The sequence below is a fragment of the Macrobrachium nipponense genome, chromosome 5, assembly GCF_015104395.2.
Source record: "Macrobrachium nipponense isolate FS-2020 chromosome 5, ASM1510439v2, whole genome shotgun sequence".
Lineage (NCBI taxonomy): Eukaryota > Metazoa > Arthropoda > Malacostraca > Decapoda > Palaemonidae > Macrobrachium > Macrobrachium nipponense.
The window spans coordinates 107,016,502-107,039,283 of NC_061107.1; the positions used below are offsets into that span (position 1 = coordinate 107,016,502).

At 39.1% G+C, this 22,782-nt stretch overlaps 1 protein-coding gene across 1 annotated transcript in view; it reads right to left on the minus strand.

Moving 5' to 3' along the window:
* The window catches only part of LOC135215885 (leucine-rich repeat protein soc-2 homolog), a 90,027-nt gene extending 70,392 nt beyond the window's left edge, over window positions 1–19,635 (minus strand). Inside the window, exons 1-3 of the mRNA XM_064250839.1 lie at window positions 19,611–19,635; window positions 18,783–18,903; window positions 2,998–3,105 (exon numbers count right to left, since the gene is read on the minus strand). Coding sequence (XP_064106909.1) covers window positions 2,998–3,105; window positions 18,783–18,903; window positions 19,611–19,635 — 254 coding nt within the window. The remainder of the gene's footprint in view (window positions 1–2,997; window positions 3,106–18,782; window positions 18,904–19,610) is intronic.
* Between the last annotated feature and the right edge of the window lie 3,147 nt (window positions 19,636–22,782).

The window sequence follows — 22,782 nt, forward strand, 5'->3', positions numbered from 1 at the left end:
GAATAATCGTAACTTACGCAAGAAGTCTCCCTTTTTACTTTTTCTAATCTGGGATTTTTTTCCAGATTTGCTGAGTCACGTGTACAAGTCTTCACGCCCACAAGTGCTGCATTACCGCAAGATATGAATAATTTTGAAAGCCAGCATTTACGTGAATCTCATTTTAGCCAGCTATCCCCTTGTGGGAGATAATATTGGTCCCCGTGCGGATAAGCTGCATTTACTCTTTATCCAGGCCATTTCAACAGTCTCTTGTATAAATGTATGTAAAGTAATTAGCTGAATTTTCTATTGATCTTTTTCTCTAAAAATAATATCAAAAAGCCCCCTTTTTTGAGGTAAGTTAAAATTCCAGTTACTTGCATGTCCATATAATACGTAATATTTTCCGTTTACGTATTCGGTTTATACGAGGCCCTGATACATAAAAGTGACGAACCTTGCCGAGGATTCGAACCTAGCTTGCTTAAAAAGCTTGTAAATTGCGTTATCCCTTGTAAAATGTAAAACTGTAAATGATTTTACAAAGCTTAAATCAAAGCTCACTTGCAGCAGGAGACACACGCACGACTCTCGGTACGGAAGGCAAATCATTCATGAAATATGATTATTTATAACCAATGTTAGCTTAAGGTACGTTTAAGCAGTTTTATTTGAAGTTTTAAATAAGTGTTAAGTGAGAAATATTATTATATTGTAACGGCAAGAGCGCCGAGCGAATTCTGTTATTTTGTATTGGAGCTCGCACGAGACACGAGCACGTGTGGTAGATAGATGCCAGAAAGTACTAGTTCAAACTAGGAAGTGCTTTGCCAGGGTATATTGCTGTGTTAGAAAAGCCTAGCTAGTTAGGAGTGTACTACTAATAGTTACGGCAAAAGAAGTGTTACTTTCTTCTGTCTGTGATATGTTAGGGGAATCCATTTTAACTTAGTTTACATTTCAAGTGTTGGTAACTGTATAGCCTGCCAGCTCTTGTCAGCTTGCGCATGCGCTCTCTCAGGCCTGCCAGCCAACCGTTGTTTCACACAACGCAAGCCATGTTTTTATCCCTTTAAGCATTATCTCAACAATTTAAGCAAGTAACGCAAGTCTTGAAGTTTTAACGTAATATCAATCACCATACTAGTATCTATTGTTCTGCCAGAAAATTTAATGCTGTTTTTCTTTGAATAAGAAATTAGAATTTCTTGTAATCTCCTTCGCGTTTACAGAAAATTAGCTGTCTCGTCACCGCATGTAGCGGGTCACCACTCGTTTTCACCTCGTATCGCTCACGCAAGCGGAAGTTTCATTTCACTTCGGACTTAACATAACCTCTTTTTACAAATGTTTTGCTAACATTGTGCCAACATCCTTACCACCATTTTCACTCGTCACAGGGACCTAGTAAAGTTAACGTAAATCTTAAAAGTAGATTACATTAACCCTAAACGCCGAGCTGGTATTTCCAAAAGTGTCTCCCGTATGCCGGCGGCGTTCGCGAGTGAGCGCCGAAGCAGAAAAAAAAGTTTTTTTCAAAAATCACAGCACGCTTAATTTTCAAGATTAAGAAATAATTTTTGGCTCCTTTTTTTGTCATTGCCTGAAGTTTAGTATGCAACCATCAGAAATGAAAAAAAAAAAACATCATTACCATATATAAATATATTGGAATATATGACAGCGCAAAAAAAATTTCATATATAATTGTATACAAATCGCTCTGTGAGCAAAACGTTAAAGCTAACGAGTTCATTATTTTTTTCGTTGTATTGTACACTAAATTGCAATGATTTTGGTACATAACAAATTGTAAAATGTATAATTATACAAGTAATGAATAATATGCATCTTTTCCCTGAATCTTCTAAAAAGTTATACATTATTTCACTGTATCCTATAATATTGTATGTATTCTAATATTTTTGTGTTATAAATAACATAGTGAATGTTTGGTTTGGAAATCAGCTGATGACGAATAAGAGTTCATTTGCCATATTTTAACTCATGTAGTGAGCATATTTTCTTGCTTCTAGTTAGCATAAACAAATCTACAGGTCATTTTTTGTTATACAACAAATTTTTAAGTTGAAATATGGCTTGAGTAAGTCTCATTGTGAACTATATTATTTTTTTCATTAACAGATTGCATTTGGAGCATGTTTATTGCATAAAAAAAAGTGATTCTTTCATTCGCTATTTTCACTTGATTTCATCGCAATACAAGCTTTACTTTATTTACCTTTTATCTACGTGAAAACAACAGTAAAATTTGTTTCAAGCCCAGTAGTTTCTGATCAAAATGATTTTCTCTCTATATTTTATCTGCAATTGTGTTTGATGGCATAACTTTTCTGGAGTTTTATCCTTGTTGCCGATGCATGATACCATTCATTAGCAGCTTGAACAGTTTCTCCGCTTCAGCTACAACTTGGCTTAAATTCAACAGAATATTTCCCTGCTGTCTTTGATCTATTGCATTTAAAATTGCATAAATATATCAGTCCTATTCTACATAACGTCATTTATAACATAACTACGGTAATTGTTTACTATCATATGATGGTTGAAATACACCAAACGGATGTTGCTTTTATCCAATTCGGTTTGTATAGTATATAAAAAAAAAAAAAAAAAAAAAAAAAACATAAAAAAAAAAAAAAAAAAAAAAAAAAAAAAAAAAAAAAAAAAAAAAAAAAAAAAAAAAAAAAAAAAAAAAAAAAAACAGGGTTCCCCAAGTCCAGGAACATCACCCCCATTATTCCTGTTATTTCATATGGGAAAAATATGTTTAAATAACTCATTTTTAATTAACGCTAGCTCTCCAGGAACGTAACCTTTGCGTTAATTGAGAGGTGATTATTTATATATATAACTACTGCGAACAGGCAAATTTTTCGTAAATAATAGGGGTATATGTTCCAGAGAGAGGTCCGGGAAAGCACGAGTCTGCAAATAAGGGGGGTTCACAATACATATAAATTCTAGTATACAAGTGTTTCCATAGCACTTTACCTATACAAGTAAAATTCCACGAGATGAGTAAGATTGTGGACAGACGAAGGTAACTGTGTGATACTGGAATTGCTAAGATCCAATCGTAGAGCACCATCATCCTTACACCTGCAATGCAGTAAAATATCTCCATAAGTTAATCACATGCTGTATATGGAATAAAAATAATACAAGAAAGCAAATCAAAAGATAGTTACTTGCAAAATTTCTAAGAAAACTAATTGCACATTAGGTCCTGAATCAATAAGAAACGTTCTGTTCTGTACATATTAGATATCCAAAATCTGTCCATGATTAATGATTCTAGAACCCTTTCAAAATTGGTCTTACTAATCTACAGAGAAAGCATAGATATCAATGAACAAATTTAATTCACAAAGATAAACATAACTAATTATCAAATCCAGTATAACAATCTTTGTATGTTTCAATGACTGAATGTAGTGTCAAGCATGAAATAATTCTCCAAAATGTAGTTTGTTTTCATTCAGGTTTTACTTCCTGTTGCAGTAACAATATCCCACTGCAACTGTCTCCCTGGCAATGCTATTTATGCTTCTTATGCTCAAATTAAAGAGAAGCTCCAATACTATATTCGAGGCGAAGTCTCAACTCCTGTAACCTCCTACCAGCCTGGTGTAATGATTGGCCAGAGCAGTAGGGCCCTGGTCCTGAATGCCCCTTCAAAAGCAAGGAAGGGTTACCCATGTAAGAAAATTTTGGAGAACTGTGACATCTCCCTTAAGACACTTCATGTTATAAGGGGCTGTTAGTTCTTTCTGTTACAAGTAGTAAGGGGTTCAGGACTAGTATACTCTACAATGTCCCCCCTCTCTCTCTGTTCTTATGAGAGATGAGAAGTGGTATCACCAACTATCATTACAAAGAAAGGAGTACTCTGATACAGAAATTGACATTAAAAAGGACAATTTTCGTTAGATGAAACCTATTCACATGGAACAAGCGCAGAGGGCCATTGACTTGAAATTCAAGCTTCCAAAATAGTTGCTTTCAACCTCCCACCACAGACCCCACACTGCAGCAGTAACTGATCATGGTACAGTGCCAGTGATTTTTCTTCAACCCAGGGGAGGTGCAAACCCGTGACATCTGAGCGGCCATATCACTACCTTAGCCACTATACCAGAGGGATGGAAGGGAACACAAGTCATTCCACATGCAAACCTCCTGACTTAAGAATGGCCTATGTACACTGGATAAGATTCTAACCTTGGTCCTGAAAAGGAACTCACATGACCACAAACTGTATGGCAGCCAACGGTCCAAAGGAGAAAGTGTCCAAGGACTTGGGGTCAACAAAATAAGTCTTTGCCAGACACCTGTCCTCATAACATGGAAAATGAGTTTTTCTCACAAAGCTAGAAACAAACTTAATGAGCCTTCACACAAAGATGGATGCCAACCTCCTCCTTAGAAGTAGTGTGGGCCTATCTGATTACTTCATGAATACATGAAGAGCGTTCCTAGAACCCTCCCCATTGCGCTTACCTATATTAATGAAAAAGTGGCTACACTCCAGCCACTAGAAATAGTTTATTTTCAATTCATTACAATTTGGACAAAGCAGCATCTCATCCAGGTCTACACACAAAAGAATCTTATAGGGAAAGGCTCAAGAAATTCTTGGATCACTTGACTGCCATAAACAGATACTAGTTTTCATCACCACTAACACAGGAATGGTATAGGACAATATATGACAGGCCATGTAACTCCTCTACCCTTTTTGCCAAAACCTAAGCTAAAAGGAAACAATTAAGTGTAAGGCCTCTGTATGAAGCCTGAGACATAGGCCCTGACAAAACTCAAGTACAAGGACATATTACATTTAGGAGGCAAAAATTCCTGAGTCACACAATGTTTCAAACCCAGGAAACAGCCGAGCAATAGTATTTTACTGAACAACTGAATGGTGCTTGTCTCAGCAAAACTGCTACAAATATATACTACTAAAGAAGTACCATTTCTAAAACACCAATCACAGTAATAGCACCTTTGCCTGATATATGTTAGATGAGGAATGTCTATGGTACCCTGGACACTTCATTAAAGTCCTGTGAAAAAAAAGCCTCTCTTGCACAGGAGGACAACTTCATTAAAGTCCTGTGACAAAAAAAGCCTCTCTTGCACAGGAGACACCAATGACCTCCAAGTGTGGAAACTCTTCATATGACCAGACTGTCCAAGGAGTGTAAAAGGCGCAACTTCCAACCAACACCAAGAGAAACTGGAGTAAAGAAAGCCTCTTCTGTTCAACCTGGTTGCAAATAGGTTGAGCATGGGATACCCTCAATATTTAACCCTCTTACGCCGAAGCGGTAAAAAAAAAATTGTCTTCCATGTGCCGGAGGTGTTTCAGAGTGAGCGCGGAAGGGGAAAAAATATTTTTTCAAAAAATCACAGCGCGCTTAGTTTTCAAGATTAAGAGTTCATTTTTGGCTCCTTTTTTTGTCATTGGCTGAAGTTTAGTATGCAACCATCAGAAATAAAAAAAATTATCATTATCATATATAAAATAATGCGATATATGATAGCGCAAAAACAAAAATTTCATATATAATTGTATTCAAATGGCGCTGAGCGCAAAACGGTTAAAGGTAACAAGTTACTTTTTTTTTTCGTTGTAATGTACACTAATCGCGATCATTTTGGTATATACACATTGTAAAACAATAAAAGCAACACAGACAAAAATATTATCACAAATAATGCATGAATTCGTAACGCGCGGACGTAAACAAATATTTTTTTCAAAAATTCACCATGAATCTAAATATTGTCCTAGAGACTTCCAATTTCTTTCAAAATGAAGACAAATGATTGAATATTACTATACTATAAGAGTATTAGCTTACAATTGCGTTTTCTACCATATCTGACGAGTTATAAAGTTGACCAAATGTCGAATTTTTTAATATATATATTTTTTATATGCAATTATTTCAGAAATAAGAAAAGCTACAACCTTCAAATATTTTTAGTTTTATTCTACATAAAATAGCGCACATTTTCATATATAAAAATCTATGAAATGCCTAATATGAAACGGAGCAAATATTCCGAGAATGGTACATACGCTTTTCGGAGATTTGTGGCGGAGAATCCGCGCGCGGAGGGAAGGAAAGATTTTTTTTTCATGAATTCACTATAAATCTAAATATTTTGCTAGAGACTTCGAATTTGTTTCAAGATGAAGATAAATGACTGAATATTACTAGACTGTAAGAGTTTTAGCTTACAATTGCGTTTTTCGACCATTTCGGTAGAGTCAAAGTTGACCGAACGTGGTTTTTTTTCTATTTATCGTGATTTATATGCAAATATTTCAAAAATGAGAAAAGCTACAACCTTCAATTATTTTTTGTTGTATTCTACATGAAATTGCACACATTTTCATATGTAAAACTTTATGTAATGGCTAATTTAAAATGGTGCAAACATTTTCACAATCGCACGTATGATTTTTTCGGAAGTTACCGCGCGGACGTAAAGAAAATGTTATTTTTTCATAAATTCACCATAAATCAAAATATTGTGCTAGAGACTTCCAATTTGTTGCAAAATGAAGGTAAATGCTTGAATATTACTAGAATATAAGCGTTTTAGATTACAATTGTGTTTTTCGACCATTTCGGTAGAGTCAAAGTTGACCGAAGGTTGAAATTTTGGCAATTATCATTTTTTATATGAAATATCTCAAAACTGATAAAAGCTACAACCATGGGTTGTTTTTAGTTGTATTGTGCATGAAATTGCGCACATTTCCATATATAAAACTTTATATAACGGCTAATTTTAAAATGGTGCAAACATTACCACAATCGCATGTATGATTTTTTCAGAAGAGTTACGCGCGGACGTAAGGAAAAAGTTCTTTCATAAATTCACCATAAATAGAAATATTGTGCTAGAGACTTCCAATTAGTTGCAAAATTAAGGTAAATGATTAAATATTACTAAAATATAAGAATTTTAGCTTACAATTGTGTTTTTCGACCATTTTGGTAGAGTCAAAGTTGACCGAAGGTTGAAATTTTGGCAATTATCGTTATTTATATGAAAATATCTCAAAACTGATAAAAGCTACAATCATGAGTATTTTATTGTTGTATTCTACATAAAAATGTGCACATTTTCATATATAATACTTCATGTAACGGCTAATTTAAAATGGTACAAAAATTATGTCAAAGTGACGAAATAATTTCCGAGATGTGTCACAGATACTTTTAGTGGCGGCAAGAAAGAAATTCTGCTTGTGCGCCTGCGTAACGATTGTAAACAAAACAACACTTGATCCGTGAACTCCCAGCATCCCCCAAGCGCGTGATTCAAAAGTTTTAGGCTGGTAGGCCCCAAGGCGCGTGATTCAAAAGTTTTAGGCTGTAGGCCTATAAGTATTTTCCGCAAATTTTAAAAAAAAACTTTTGTAAGTCGATGTAAAATACGTCCAGTCGGCACACGGGAGACAAAAAATGTCGACGTAAAATACGTCCAGTCGGCGTAAGAGGGTTAACTGGACAACCTCTCTGCTACTTGGGGGTGTAAGAACCAATCCATCCCACCACCTGACCCTGATGACTCAGCTGATCTGCAATCACATTCGGCATGCCTTGTTTGCATCTTGTAGACAACTTGACAGCTTGGGAAACTGCCCACATATGCATCTTCACTACACATGACACAGTGGGAGATACTGTCTCAGTTTGTTGATGCATGCAATGACAGCTGTATTGTCACTCATCAACACTACAGTGTGACCTGTAAACTGATCCTGAAATTCTTACAATGTTGGCCATACTGCCTGCATTTTGAGGACACAGATGTACACAGACAAGTATGTCCTGGAATATATACAAATGCACATGGTATAAGAACAAAACTTCTGACAAATTTTCTGTAACTTACATGAGAAGTTAAAAGTGAATGTTTCCAACCATGTGAGGGCGGGGCCTCTTTCCCAAGACAGTTATAAAAATATGCTAATTTTACCTGGTTATAAATTTTTTCCTAACGTGCTTATTTTAGTTTGTAAAGTTACAATTCCAGCTCACATGGTATAACAGATAAAAACTAATATCGAGTATTCTCATATGGTAAAATATTCATGTGATGTACCAAGATAGGGAGAGACGGTACCTTTTCGTTAGTTATACATGATCGTTTTTTTTAATATTTCTAAGTTTCCAAATTACAATTATAACTGTCATACTACTGTAAAAGATACAGTAGTGCCTCAGGTTACGAATTAATCCGTTCCGAAGCAGCCTTCATAACCTGATTTTTTTTGTATTCGGAACTATGTTTTACATGTAAATTGCCTAATTCATTCCAAGCCCTACAAAAACACCACAGTAAATTTTATAATAAAGCTAAATTGACCAATAAACATGAAATACAACAATTTGGACCATTCAATACCTAACCTAACCATTACTGTACCTGTAAATAAAGTGTATTAGTGTACAGGGTACACGAAATACTGTACAGTGGAACCTCTACATACGAAAGTCCCTACTTACGAAAAATCCAGGTTACGAAAGCAAAGATGAAGATTTTTTTGCTTCTGGTGTACGAAAAATAATTCAGGTTGCGAATGGGTAAAAGTCCGAGATTCGCCCGGGCCCCCGAGAACAATTTTAAAACTCGTGCACAGCCAACTCAGTAGACTCGCCACCATCCTCCCACTCTCCCATTGGTTCCTGATGCTAGTCACCACCGTAAGATCCTGCTCTCCTATTGGTCAGCATCTGTCCCATCATCCCTCTACATAAAGGCGTCCTTCAACCATTTCGTCGCATCAGCATTATCGTACGCACGTGGAATTCGTTTTGTTCACATAGATTTCATTTGTTAACGTAAATTCATGTTAGTGATTTCGCTTTCTTCATAGTAAGTTACTTATCGTGCTGTGTGTGAACTTAATTAACTTACGTTATTAGCCATGGGTCCCGAGAATGTTGCTGAAGTTCACGGAAAGAAGAGGATGCTTTCTATGGAAACTAAGATGGCGATAATCAAGCAGTATGAGGCTGGCATGTGGTTAAGTGTGATCGCTAAGGAATAAGGCCGAAATCCATCAACGATAAGCACCATCCTTAATCAGAAGGAAGCCAATCAAAGCAGTTACAACTTCCAAGGGCGTGACTAATTTGTCCAACAAGGGGATCCACGTACATGATGAGATGGAGAGGCTGCTTCTTGTATGGATTAAAGAAAAAGAATTGCTGGCGATACGATAATCAAGACGGCAATCTGCCACAAGGCCAGCACTATTTTTGGTGCTTTGATTGCCCAGGCTGAAGACGATGGAGGAGAAGGGACATCGACGGCAACCCCCGACTTCAAGGCTTCTCGGAGGTGGTTTGATCAATTCCGGAAACGGATGGACTGGCATCCATTTGGTGGTGTGGTGTGGCATGGGAGGCTGCCAGCTTGGACACGAAAGCGCCGAAGCCTTTATTAAGACGTTTGACGAGATGATGATCAACGAAGGCTACAGTTCTCAGCAAGTCTTCAACTGTGACAAGACTGGCCTTTCTTGGAAAAAAATGCCTCGTCGGATGTACATCTTGGAGAAAGAGAAGCTACCCGGGCATAAGCCTATGAAAGAAAGGCTTACGCTTGCACTTTGTTCCAACGCCAGTGGGGATTGTAAGGTGAAGTCCCTACTTTTCTATCATTCAGAGACTCCTCGAGCCTTCAAGGCCCACAAAGTGCTAAAGGAGAAGCTTCCAGTGATGTGGAGGGCTAATGCGAAAGCCTGGGTAACGAGACTTTTGTTCACCGAGTGGGTATCTGTGTTTCAGCCCGACAGTTAAAAAATTCTTGGAAGAGAAGCGCCTCCCTCTGAAATGTCTGCTGTTGTTGGACAATGCCCCTGCTCACCCTCCTGGCCTCGAGGAAGATATCCTAGTGGAGTATTCTTTCATCAAGGTTCTTTATCTTCCGCCCAACACCACCCCTCTCCTCCAGCCCATGGACCAGCAAGTGATATCGAACTTTAAGAAGCTGTATACAATACATCTTTTCAAGAGATGTTTCGACATCACCGATACCACAAACCTCACCTTGCGTGAATTTGGGAAGAAGCGTTTTCGAATATCGTGATTATGCATCTGACTCATCGATCAAGCTGGCAGGACATTTCAAGGTGAACCTTGAATTCTTCATGGAGGAAACTCTGGCCTGAAGCCATATCTGGCCGAGACTTCGAGGGATTCAATGTGGGCGAAGCTGATGCAGATTCAGAAACAGTTGACGATCTTGAAACTGTTTCGCAACCAGATCTTGACGAGATCATTGCAGTCAGCAAGTCCATGGGGCTTGTCGTCAAGGACGACGACATCAATGATCTTCTCGAGGAGCATCAAGAGGAACTTACGACAGATGACCTGAAGGAGTTGGAGGCAATGCAAACATAATGTTGTTCAAGAAGAGTTCTCTAGCAGCGGCTACAAGGAGGAGGACCCTATGACAACGAAATAAATTAAGGATGTTATAGCTGCTTTTCATAAAGTGCAATCATTTGTAGAAATGAGACACCCCAAAAAGGCTTACACAGGTCGTAAGCTTGCGCAGCTCGATGACGTTTGCCAGAGACGTTACAGGAACATTTTGAAAAGCAGGAAGAAGCAATCTTCCTTGGATAGTTATTTTTTAAAGAGGCATTTAGTAGTAAGCAGACAGGAAGGTTCAAGTGATATGAAAAAACAGAAAATTGAAAGTGGTGAAGAAATTAAAATTTATATAAAAGAAAAAAAAGTAAAAAAAAAAAAAAAAAAAATTTAATTTAATTTTAAGTTTTTTGTAAAGTTAAGTGTTAATGTTTTCTGCCATTTGTCCTCTGTTGCCACTTTCGGACATCGCCTCACTTGAAATACTGTACGTAGAGTATTTCTTGTACCCTGTACACTAATACACTTTACTTACTGGTACAGTAGTACCTCGAGATACGAAAGGCTCTACTTACAAAAAACTCGAGATACGAAAGCCAATGCGAAAAATTTTACTGCTCTAACATACGAAAAGTTTTCAATATATGAAAGGTTGTGCTGTAAAGTCACGAGAGTCGCCCGGACCACCGAGAACAATGTTAAAACTCCCGCGCCGCCAACTGTGTAAACTCGCCACCATCCTCCCACTCTCCATTGGTTCCTGATGCTAGTCACCCCATAAGGTCCTGCTCTCCTATTGGTCAGCATCTACCCCTTGTGCTTTAAGTATTCTATTGGTAAAAGGATGCTGTAAATTGAAAACTTATTCATGCAATACATTTAATACAAAAAAAAAAGAAAAACCATTAGGTAAAGATTAGAATAAATAATAGAAAAGATGAATGGTTATTAGTATACTGTTTGGTAGTTTCAGTAGTTGAAGAGAAAGAATGAAAATTTATGGCTTACTGTGTAAAGTGATTGCTTGTCGATCGTTCGATACTCGTAAGTGCTGGATGTAAACAGACGTTTGGAAGCTTTTTTTTTTTTTTTGTTTATTATAGTTAATGGTTACTTAAATGAGTACATGCAATACATTTAATAAAAAAAATTGTGAATTAGATATCATAAAATATAAAATAAATCACTGCCAACAAATACGTATTTTTTAGAATTTTTCTTCAGTTTTATTATTACGTTACGTATACGTATGTTTCATTATAGCTGTCAGTAACTCGGTATCTCCATTAGGTAAAGATAGAATAAGATAGAATGAATGGTTATTATACTGTTTGGTAGTTTCATCAGTTGAAGAGAGATACTAACGACAATTTATGGCTTACTGTGTGCTAGGAAAAATGAATGCTTGGCGCTCGTCGATACTCGTAAGACGGGTAAGAGCTGAATGTAGACAATCAATTGAAGGTTTGTTTTTTGTTTGTTTGTGTACTATAGTTAATGATTAATTAATAATTATTTGAAATGAGTACATCAAACTGATTATTTACACATTTTATTGGCATATTCTAAGCTTTTAGCTCTTAGGTTTAGAGTCAGAATCATAGACTAGGCTACAGTAGCAACCACTAACATAGGCTAGGCTTATTGCTAAGGGACATATGCTAAAGTCCTAATATAATGCAGTAAAAATGGGGTTGAACATTACATGTAGTTGAATATTACTCATGTACAGTATTTTGCCTTTTTGGAGTCATATTTCTTCCGTTGGATCGGCGTTGTAACCCTAGAACATGTGTTTTAGGCCTGGAAATATAAATTTACTTGGGTGTTTTTGGAGGGCTTGGAACGATTAGCCATTTTACATGTAAAATATGTTTCAAGATACGAAAAACTCATAATACGAAGGCCGCCTTGGAACGGATTAATTTCGTATCTCGAGGTACCACTGTACAGTAAAGATTAGGTTAGGTATTGAATGGTCCAAATTGTTGTATTTCATTGTTTATTGGTCAATTTAGCTTTATTATAAAAATTTAATTTCTGTGGTGTTTTTGTTGGACTTGGAACGAATTAGGCCATTTACATGTAAACGTAGTTCAAGATACGAAAAAATCAGGTTACGAAGGCCGCTTCGGAACGGATTAATCTTGTATCTTGGGACACTACTGTACGTACGTATGTAGTAAAATGTGGAACCTTACCTTTCGAGAAAGGCGATGTCCGAAAGTGGCGACAGAGGAGGAGGACAAATGGCAGAAAACATGACCACTTAACTCCACGAAACACATTAAAAAATGGCAGAAAACATTAACAGTAAACTTTATGAAACACATTAACAAATGGCAGAAAGCATTAACACTTCTTGATTATCTCCATCTTCGTCTCCATAGAGAGCATCCTCTAAAGTAACTTTACAGTGCAACAAAAGTGAAATCCCTTACATGAATTTACATTAACGAACGAAATCTATGTGAACGAACGAATTCCAGGTGTACGATAACGCTGCCAGAACGAAATGGTCGAGGAACTCACTCACGTAGATGCATGATGGGATAGATGCTGACCAATCGGAGAGCAGGATCTTATGGCGGTAACTAGCATCAGGAACCAATGGGAGAGCGGGAGGATGGTGGTGAGTCTACCGAGTTGGTGGCGCACAAGTTTCAAAATTGTTCTCGGCAGCCCAAGCAAATCTCGGACTTTACAGTACACCCTTCGCAACCTGAATATTTTCATACGCAGAAGCAAAAAAATCTTCGTCTTCGCCTTCGTAACCTGGAATTTTCATACATAGGGACTTTGGTATGTAGGGGTATTGACTGTATGGACTAAAATCAACAACAATCTCAGGGTAAATTTATGAGTTCATTCAAGATATTATGGGACAGAGGTGTGCAGTACATTCCCCAATGAAATCTCAAGTCACACTGACCTCCCTTTATCTTGTACTGAAACATTTTCCCACAGAATTCAGGTCCCTTAGAAGAAGAGGGCAAGAAGGATTCTTGACAGAACATCAGAAGTAGCTGGATGACTCTGATCTTCTTGGTCTTTTGGAGATAATATCTTAGGGCTCGCACTGGGCAAAAAACCCTTTCCTCTTCCTCTGGGCCCAAAATTTCCAATAAACTCTTAAGGTGGAAGGAATGAGGCCAGGGCTTGGATGGGTCCTCGTTCTTAGCTAGGAAACCTAGGGTACAAGAGCATACTGCGTCTCCTTGGGAGAAGCCTATCCTCTTGTCAATAGCTTGCAGTTCACTTACAAGCTTGGCAGTTGCCAAAGTCACAAGAAGTGTGTCTTCCATGTGAGGTCCTTCAGGCAAACAGAACTGAGGGGTTAAAAAGAAGGGCCTGTGAGCCACTTTAGCATGACGTCTAGATTCAGGAAACCAGATTGGCCTCCTGCTTAGAAGTGTCAAATGACTTGACTGGGTTTGACAACAGGTCCAGACCTCTATGCTTAAAAACCAAGCTAAGCATAGCTCAACACCCTTTAATAGTGGAAGAGGACAGACCTCCCGAGATCTTCAGATAGAGGAAGAAGTCCGCTAGTTGTGTCAAAGATGTCTCAGAAGATGAGATGCCAGAAATACCATCTACAAAAACCTGTCCCCTTTGCTTGGTAGACATTGCAAGATGTCTGCATCATGCAATAGCTTCTGCAGCTGCTCTTGAAAAATGTTTTTCACTCTGACAACCTGACAGTCTGAACCTGTCAAGAGTGAGAGGGGAAAAACAGTTGGCGGTATTTCTTGAAGCAAGGTTGTATTGAGTAACCATGGTTTTTGGGGTGGGAAGTATCCTCAGGAAGTCCACCAAAAGCCGTAGAAGGTCCAAAACCACTCCTTCACGGACCAGAACAAAGCTACGAGGGTCACCGAGACGTTTGGTGCAAGACAACCTTAACCTTGTTCAGCACTTCTCTCACCATGTTGAAGGGTGGGAAGGCATACATATCCAGGCCTGACCAGTCTTGGAGCATGGCATCTGTTGCTCATGCCAGGGGATTCAGGGCTGGAGAGCAGAAGAGAAGAAGCGTTGGCTTCTTGAGGTGACAAACAGGTCCAGAGTCAGTTTTGCCCAACAATCTCCAAAGGTCAAGACAAACAATGAGATCCAAGGTCCATTCAGTGGGAAGAACCTGCATCCAATAACTCAGTTCGTCTGCCAGAATGTTTAGTTTACCTTGAATAAATCGAGTGACCAGCGTCACTCGATTCTGGTCTGCCCATAGAAGATCCTTTGCTGCATGGCAGAGACGAGGAATGAGTGCCTCCCTGCTTTCCGATATAAGTCAGTGTGGTGTTGTCCGCATGGATTACCATTGGCTTGTAGATCATGGTCAAGAGGCACTGAAGACCCTAGATGAATTGCCTTAACTCCCTTACATTGATATGAAGGTTCCATTCTTCTGACCACATGCTGAAACTTCCAGACTTTCAAGAACGTTCCCTGCAAAAGTTCCTTCAGACAGCTACCACTGGAGGTCTGACTTGATCTCCTGAATGATGGAAACACTACAGAGTCCAGTTGGGTTTTCTCCTATCCAAGTTGGCTTTTAGGTAGAATTGGAGGACTCATATGGAGTCTGCCTGCTAGAGTCTCTAGTAGGCTCATCCACTGGTAGGCCAACCAAACACGAAAAGGGTGAGAAAACTGCAGATCATCTAGGAGCAGTTGGCAATTCTCTTAGGGAATGGAAAAGCCCAAATAGAGGCTCTCTCATGTCAGGGCTAACCAAGACTTTTGAAGATTTATAAGAATTCCTAATTCCTGAGTGAGGTGAAGAATGGTCTGCAGGTCCCTCGTGCACTTCTCCTTCAAAGGGGATTGAAGAGGCCAGTTGTCTATGTAAAGACTGATGTTGATGCCGATCAGATGAAGCCATTTTGTGAGAGGGGCGAGGACTCCAGTAAACACTTGAGGTGCCATGGAGAGAACTGAAATACTTTGCCCTGGAAGACAAACCAGAGTTACTTCCTGGAGTCTAGTTGGATGAGGATATGGTAGTATGTGCGGCACATCCAACGTTATCATTCAATCGCCCAGGTGAATGGATGACATGACAGACTGGTTCATCTCCATCTTAAATTTTGTCTCCGTAAGAACAGATTGTGAGCGCTTCGTCTAGACTGGTCTCCAACCCCCAGATGCTTTGGGGACTACAGAAAAGACATTGTAAAAGCCCTCTGTGCAGATGTCCTAGACTTCTATGGCTCTCTTGAAAAGGAGGAAGGATACTTCCTTAAAAGAGCCGAATGCTTCTCTGAGCATTTTGAGTATGCCGTCAAGAAGACGATGGGGGAAGTTACCAAAGGAGACTTCTCTATAAAGGATGGAGTAGCCCTCCTTCAGATTCTGTGACTCCACTTCTCCCAAAAATGGAGAAGTCTGGCTCCTACTTGAGTATGAAGGATTTCTTGTTCATTTCTTGAGCAAACCCTTGGAAGAGCTCCTCTTCATGGCTCTAGCTGAGAACCAGACATTGTAGCAGTCTGGGTTGCAACTTAGGCTTGCTTCCACAAAAATAATGTTGTTGAAGCGGAGAGACGGTCTTAAGCACAAACAATGATAACGACGAATCCTTGGGGTGGTTGGAAGACTGTGCTAAGAGGTCTTGAGTGGACTTCTCCTGGAGGTCAAAAGCAATATCTTCCACTATTATCAAAAGGAGAAGCTGAAGTGAATCCATAGGGTCATAGAATAACGTCCAACCTCTGTGACTGTGTGACTCCTCTGGTGCTGAAGGAGCACAAAAGTTCTCTTCCAGAACCCAGAAAGAGAAAAGGGCTGCTAGTTCCGAAGTGCCATCCTTGATGGCTTTGTGCATGACAAAACTCCAAACAAATCTGTCAAAAAGTGCTAATCCAAGTCCTTGTAGTCTTCAATCTTCTTAGCAAGGGCTCTGACCCTCCAGTCAAGGAAACTGAAAACCTCAGACCTTGAAGAGGTTCTTCAACTACATAGGTCCAGCTCTGTTGAAGAAAACAATCTTCGACGATACAAAGGCCAAGAGACAGGAAGAGTCAATGAGGCTAGAGAAGTCCTCTAAGGAGGAGCAGCATCTCCCAAAGAGGGAGCTTCCATGGTGGTGTACAAATGGTATCTCCTCTTAACCAGACGAAAGGGATAATGGGCAAAAGTAGCCTTACCTTGCTCCCTCTTGGCAGAGAGCCAGTCTTCAGTTTCTCTGATTGCCTTCTTAGATGGAAAGGAACAAGCCATCTTGGGAAGCCTGGAGCTATCTTCTGGTAGACTCCTCATCAGAAAGGAAGAATGTGAAACCAGGGCATCTGGAGCAAAAAAAATGAAGGAAAAAATCACCAACAGGTAGTGCAGAAGAGCTGCAAATGCCAAAGGAGCAGGGTCTTGGTTGACCTTTTCATCATCAGAAGAGACTGAAGACAGGGACAAGTCATGAGCAGACTTGGAGGTGAGCTTTCTTGAGAAAGCTCAGGACTTCAGATAATTGTTGTCTGATGGGTGCCAAATATGGCTCATCTTGATCCAAGGTGGGGCACTTGGCACTCAGGAGAGATAGACAGGTGATGAAGAGTCTGCGCCATGCGCTCGGGATGAGACGGGTGCTTAGACGACGGGACCCGAAGTGGTCATTTGGGTGCTTGACATAAAAAAGAGGGTGCTCAACAGAAGGGCATTCAGGAGAGAATGTTTCTGGCAAATCCCACGGGTGAGTACGAATCAGGCTGAGGAAAAGACAGAGATCCACAGCATAGCTGCCATTAGCCTGTGGACTGCAAAGTGCCTCCTTGTACTCATTAACAGGGTTCATGCAACAATCTCGACTTGGGGGGCGGGGGGCAACTACCCATGGGCAAACCCCACCAGCTTCTCTTGAACTTTCAGTACATCTTCTCCTGGGGTTAGGGGAGCGGGACAGTGACCTTCATCTTAAGAGAACTGGCAGGATGAGTAGCCACCAGTTTCATTTCCACTTTACTAAGCATTTTATCACAAAGATCTTTATCTATAGGACTTTCAAGGACATCCCTATCTCAAGAAACAGTGTGTACTACCAGGTTTAACTCTTGGGCCTTTCTCTTCCTGTCCCTTACAAGCTTATTAAGGTTAGATTCACAAACCTTCCACTTTCTCTCATCCCAAACCTTGGACTAATCACAAGTATTCTCCTTAGAAAATACCTGTCCTCTACATTTTCTACATATAGTATGCAAATCATAATATAACTTAGTCTAGTTCTACAGCCTTCACTACAGTAGCAAACACTAGATGCACTCTAATCAGACAAATAATTCAAAAAGCTTACAACTGACAAAAAAACACAATAGCTTGAAGCTACAAAAAATGGCAATACAGTGGACCCCCCGTATTCGCGTTCTCCGGATTCGCGGACTCACACATTCGCGGATTTCTCTCGGGAACCTTTCCCTGCATTATTCACGGAAAATTTGCGCATTCGCGGTATTTTTCTATGAGAAATATCCACAAATTCCTGGTTTTTGTTATCAATTTCATCATAAAATGCACTTTTTGTGATAAAATAAAACTATTATAAAAACCAAGTATGAAAATTTTTAGTGGTTTTTCTTAAGTTTTAACTAACAAAATAGGCTGTTTTTAGCGTTTTTATAGGGGTTCCAAACATTCGCGGATTCTAACTATTCGCGGGGGGGTCTGGTACGCATCCCCCGCGAATACGGGGGATCACTGTATTCACCAAATTCCAGTAAAAAAAAAAAAAAAAACCTGCAACAACCTCAACAATGTTGACCATGAGAACTGCAGAAACAGAATGCCGCTGTCAGCCAAGTCGTTCCAACACAGCCAATAATGGCCAGGGTTTGCTACCTACATTAAACTATCAAAGCACTACCGCAACTATTAGATATAAAAGGCTGCCGTGTGAGTTAAAAACTACAGCTATGTAATTACTGGTAAGTTACTTACATGAAAACTGTCTTCTCGGATTTAGAGGTGTGCGCTAATATGGGCATGACTGCCCATCTAGAAACTTCAATTATATGACAAGTTTAATGAAAACTCAGTTACATTTTGCAATGCATGGCTTACCCAATGAATTAGTTCATAAATGAGAACTTTGTAAAGTTTCAGCCTGACAGATAAGTCAGGAGACATCAAAAGGAGTAAATGAAAAGAAATAGGAAGACTAATGCAACTGAGGGCTGAATGATTGCTACAATGAACCTTCAGACAAAATGAGCAGTGAGCAGTATGGCCTATGAACAAACCTGACATGATCCATCACCTCCCCAACAACATTAAGATCCATTGTTTACTATGCTGATAAATGTGAAGTTAGAAGCTTTAAGACATTTAATACTGAAATCTATACTACTAGCTAAATGCATTGTCAATGACACTAACCTACTAAATTCCTTAGAAATATCTAAGTCAGCCTGTATGGGCTTGTTCTTCTTGGTTGTTGGTTTTGGCTTGGAGTCATCAACCACTACTCGGACCTGCTGTCCCTTCCAGCAGTTTTTTCCTGAAAAAAACAAGATTGCTAAAAACCCTTTTGGATTCATGGGTTCCAATATTAGTGTATAAATATCTATACTATTGGTAATGACTCCCAGATAGTATGTAGATCTGTCCTGCATATGAAAATAAACTTTAAAAATTAATACTTAAACTACTGAAAAAAAAAAAAAAAAAGATAGTACTTTTTAAACAATTGGTAAGTCTCAGCAAAGTTTAACTAACTTAGGAAAATAATTCAAGGGGTCAAAAACTGTTTCACTAACAGACACTGAGCTCGTATATTTCTAAAATGCAATATTAGCACTACTGCAATTTCTACAAGATCATTATCATCAACACAAGTATACAAATATTTCCCTAAACGGAATCTTTGAATCAATTAATCAGTAAACAATGCAAAATATCCAAACTCTTGAAATAAATTAATCAGTAAACAATGCAAAATATCCAAACTCAAAAGTAATTCATATTTTTCCTAGGATACAAACCTACACTTCCATACATGGTTTTGTTTGTTTGTTTTTTTGTTTGTATGGTGTTTTAGGTTGCATGGAACCAGTGGTTATTCAGCAACGGGACCAATGGCTTTACATGACTTCCGAACCACATTGAGAGTGAACTTCTATCACCACTGGAATGCCCAAGAATTAAACTCGCAGCCACAAATGTGGTATGCCAACACCATACCGACTACGCCACTGAGGCACTTACTTCCATACATGGAGTATTCACACATCATCAAATCATTGCATGCATACAATACATTATAATTTTGTTTATTTTTTTATTGCTTTGACATAGTCTCCATGACAACATGCTATTGGCTGGAGGAGCTGGAAGTAGCCAATCAAAGAGAGTTTCTAACAAAGGCTCTCTCTCTCTCTCTCTCTCTCTCTCTCTCTCTCTCTCTCTCTCTCTCTGACAACACACTATTGGCTGGAAGGGTTGAAAACAGCCAATCACAAAGCTTGTCTCAGAAGCTTTGTGTATACTGTCAGAAGGGCAGGTCATATTTTCTCTGTTTTGAAGGTGATCAGTGAGATTGATCATTCCACTTCTATGATCCTGCAGTTCCAATGACAGTATGATGTCTATGATGCCTCCTTGCAGATTAGACTTTCAGCTTAATGCCAACATCTCATTCGTTAGCTTCAAGTTGGTCATGAAACAGTGTCCAAATTGTCCTTTCTCTTGACTAGAGAGATTATCAAATGAGTGTATCCCCTAACTTCCTGGTGGACATCCATACATTTCAGGCCCAGATTTTTCAAGGGAAGGATGAGTCTGATCAAAAGAAACTAATTCATTTGGCTATGGTGGACACTGGATATTTAATTATGAAAATGACTGATGAAGGATGTAACATATGTTGGAAACATCAAGAAGAATGATCCATTTGTTCCAATAAGTCAGTCATTTGTCTAATGATGTGGATGTTTACTGAAAATGGAGGCCAACTGCTACTCATGAATATTACCCTATCAACTTCTGTTATGAATGTCATAAAAGTTGATAGAACGATCCCGTTCACACACTTGCATGTAGATAGCATGGTAACATCCAGATGATCAAGCTAAAACATGATCATGAGTGAAAGGCATTGCACAAACATGCTATTGATGCAGTTGAACCTGGGTTGTTGCCTTTCTATATATGTATTAACCAGAAGTGCTATCAAAGCTCTTCATCCGACAAATTCAATGAAGCGGTGATCAGATGGAAATCAGTTTTTCAATGTGAAATGGACATAAACCATCTTGTTCTCTTCTTAAAACCTTCATGTGAGCGTGGTCATTGGTTTGTTCCCAGTCACACCATGCCAAGGCAACTGCCATCCTGGTTAGTGTTTCGAAGAATGAAAAATCTCAGGATGGGGATAGTATAACCAGGGCCCTACTAACTTGGTGATGTTGCTGTCAAAGGAGTTCCTTTTCAGACCCTGACTACTAACTTGAAGTTGTTGTCAAAGGGGTTCCTTTTCAGATCCTGAGACTCCTGAAACTGTCTTGAAAATCTATATAACATTCTCTTCCCCTCGGGTTGTGGATAAACATGATATTGTTATGATAAATAAAGTTTGTTCATACTTACGGGCCGATATAATATATTAACTATATATAATATATATATATAAATAGATATATATATATATATATATATATTATATATATATAACTATATATATATATAGATATATATATAACATATATATATATATAGATAATATATATATATATATATATATATAGCTGTGATTCTCTGAAGTCCGACAGAATTTCAAAACTCCCGGCACACGAAGTGATCGGCCAGGTGGTTAGTACCCATTCCCGCCGCTAGGAGGCAGGTATCAGGAACCATTCCCATTTTCTATTCAGATTTTCTAGTGCCACTGTCCCCTGAGGGGAGGTGGGTGGGTACTTTATATATATATCTGCCAGGTAAGTATGAACAAACTTTATTGTATCATAACAATATCATTTTGTTCATGACACTTACCTGTCAGATATATATATATAGCTGAATCCCACCATTGGAGGTGGGAAGGGACAGAATAGAATGATTTTGGAAACAATTACATGCAGATGATTGACATCTTGGTTCCTTACCTGTTAGCATAGCTGACTTTGTGATTACTGTCACCCAAGTCTGCCTCTGCTTTACTAGTGTCTCCAGCAAGGTAGTGACCTGTATAGCTGGTGAGTTCTAGATGATCTGTCAACGGGAGCGTGACCACAATGCGACTAGACCATATTGACCATACTCTGACGGCAACAAAGCGTAAAACCACCACCTGACCTAGCCTAACGAACGTTATTCCCCTTAAACTATTAGGCTACAGAAAGGGAAGTCCGCCTCAAGTGGCCGACCCCACAACCATAAAATCAAAACCAATAATTAAAAGCACACTATCCCTTTTCTATGGGATAGGATTCGTGCTGTTTTTTTTTCCCACCCCCAAGATTGCGTCTGCGGCTATGTATGGTCCAAGCGAGTAGCAATTCTCATATGCCGTCTTCACATCCTGAGGGTAGTGTGAAGCGAACACAGAGTTGCTTCGCCAAAATGTGGCACTGAGTATGTCACTGAGTGCCATATTCCTCTGAAATGCCACCGAAGTTGCTACAGCTCTAACTTCGTGCGCATTAACCTTCAGAAGCTTCATATCACCCTCTGAACATAATGTATGGGCCTCTCTAATGGTGCTTCTTAAAAAGAACGCTAGGGCGTTCTTCGACATTGGCAAGTCTGGCCTTTTTGCAGAACACCACAGATTGTCTGATAAGCCTCTACATTGTTTTGTTCTTTCCAGATAAAATTTGAGAGCCCTGACAGGGCACAGGACTCTCTCTGGTTCTCGTCCTACGATTTCTGTTAATCCCTTGATATCAAAGGTCTTGGGCCAAGGATTGGAAGGATTTTCGTTTTTTGCTAGAAAAGAAGGAATCAGAGAACACACTGCATCATGTCCTCTGAAACCCACATTCTTACTCATGGCCTGAATCTCACTAACCCTCTTTGCCGTGGCCAGAGCAGTTAGGAAAATAGCCTTTATCACATTAAGTCCTTTAACAAGGCCTTATGCAAAGGTTCGAAAGGACCTGACATCAAAAACTTTAGAACTATATCCAAGTTCCAAGAGGGAGTCTTCAGTTGCGGTACTTTCGCTGTATCAAAGGACCTCAAAAGATCGTGAAGGTCCCTATTGTTGGTCAAGTCTAGACCTCTATGGTCGAAAAACAGTGATAACATGCTTTTGTACCTCTGATCGTTGGAACCGCAAGCTATCCACATTCCTTAGATGAAGGAGGAAATCAGCAAATCTGGCTCACAGAGGTCTTGGAGGAGGAAATGTCTTTCCTCCTACACCATCTCCATAAAGACA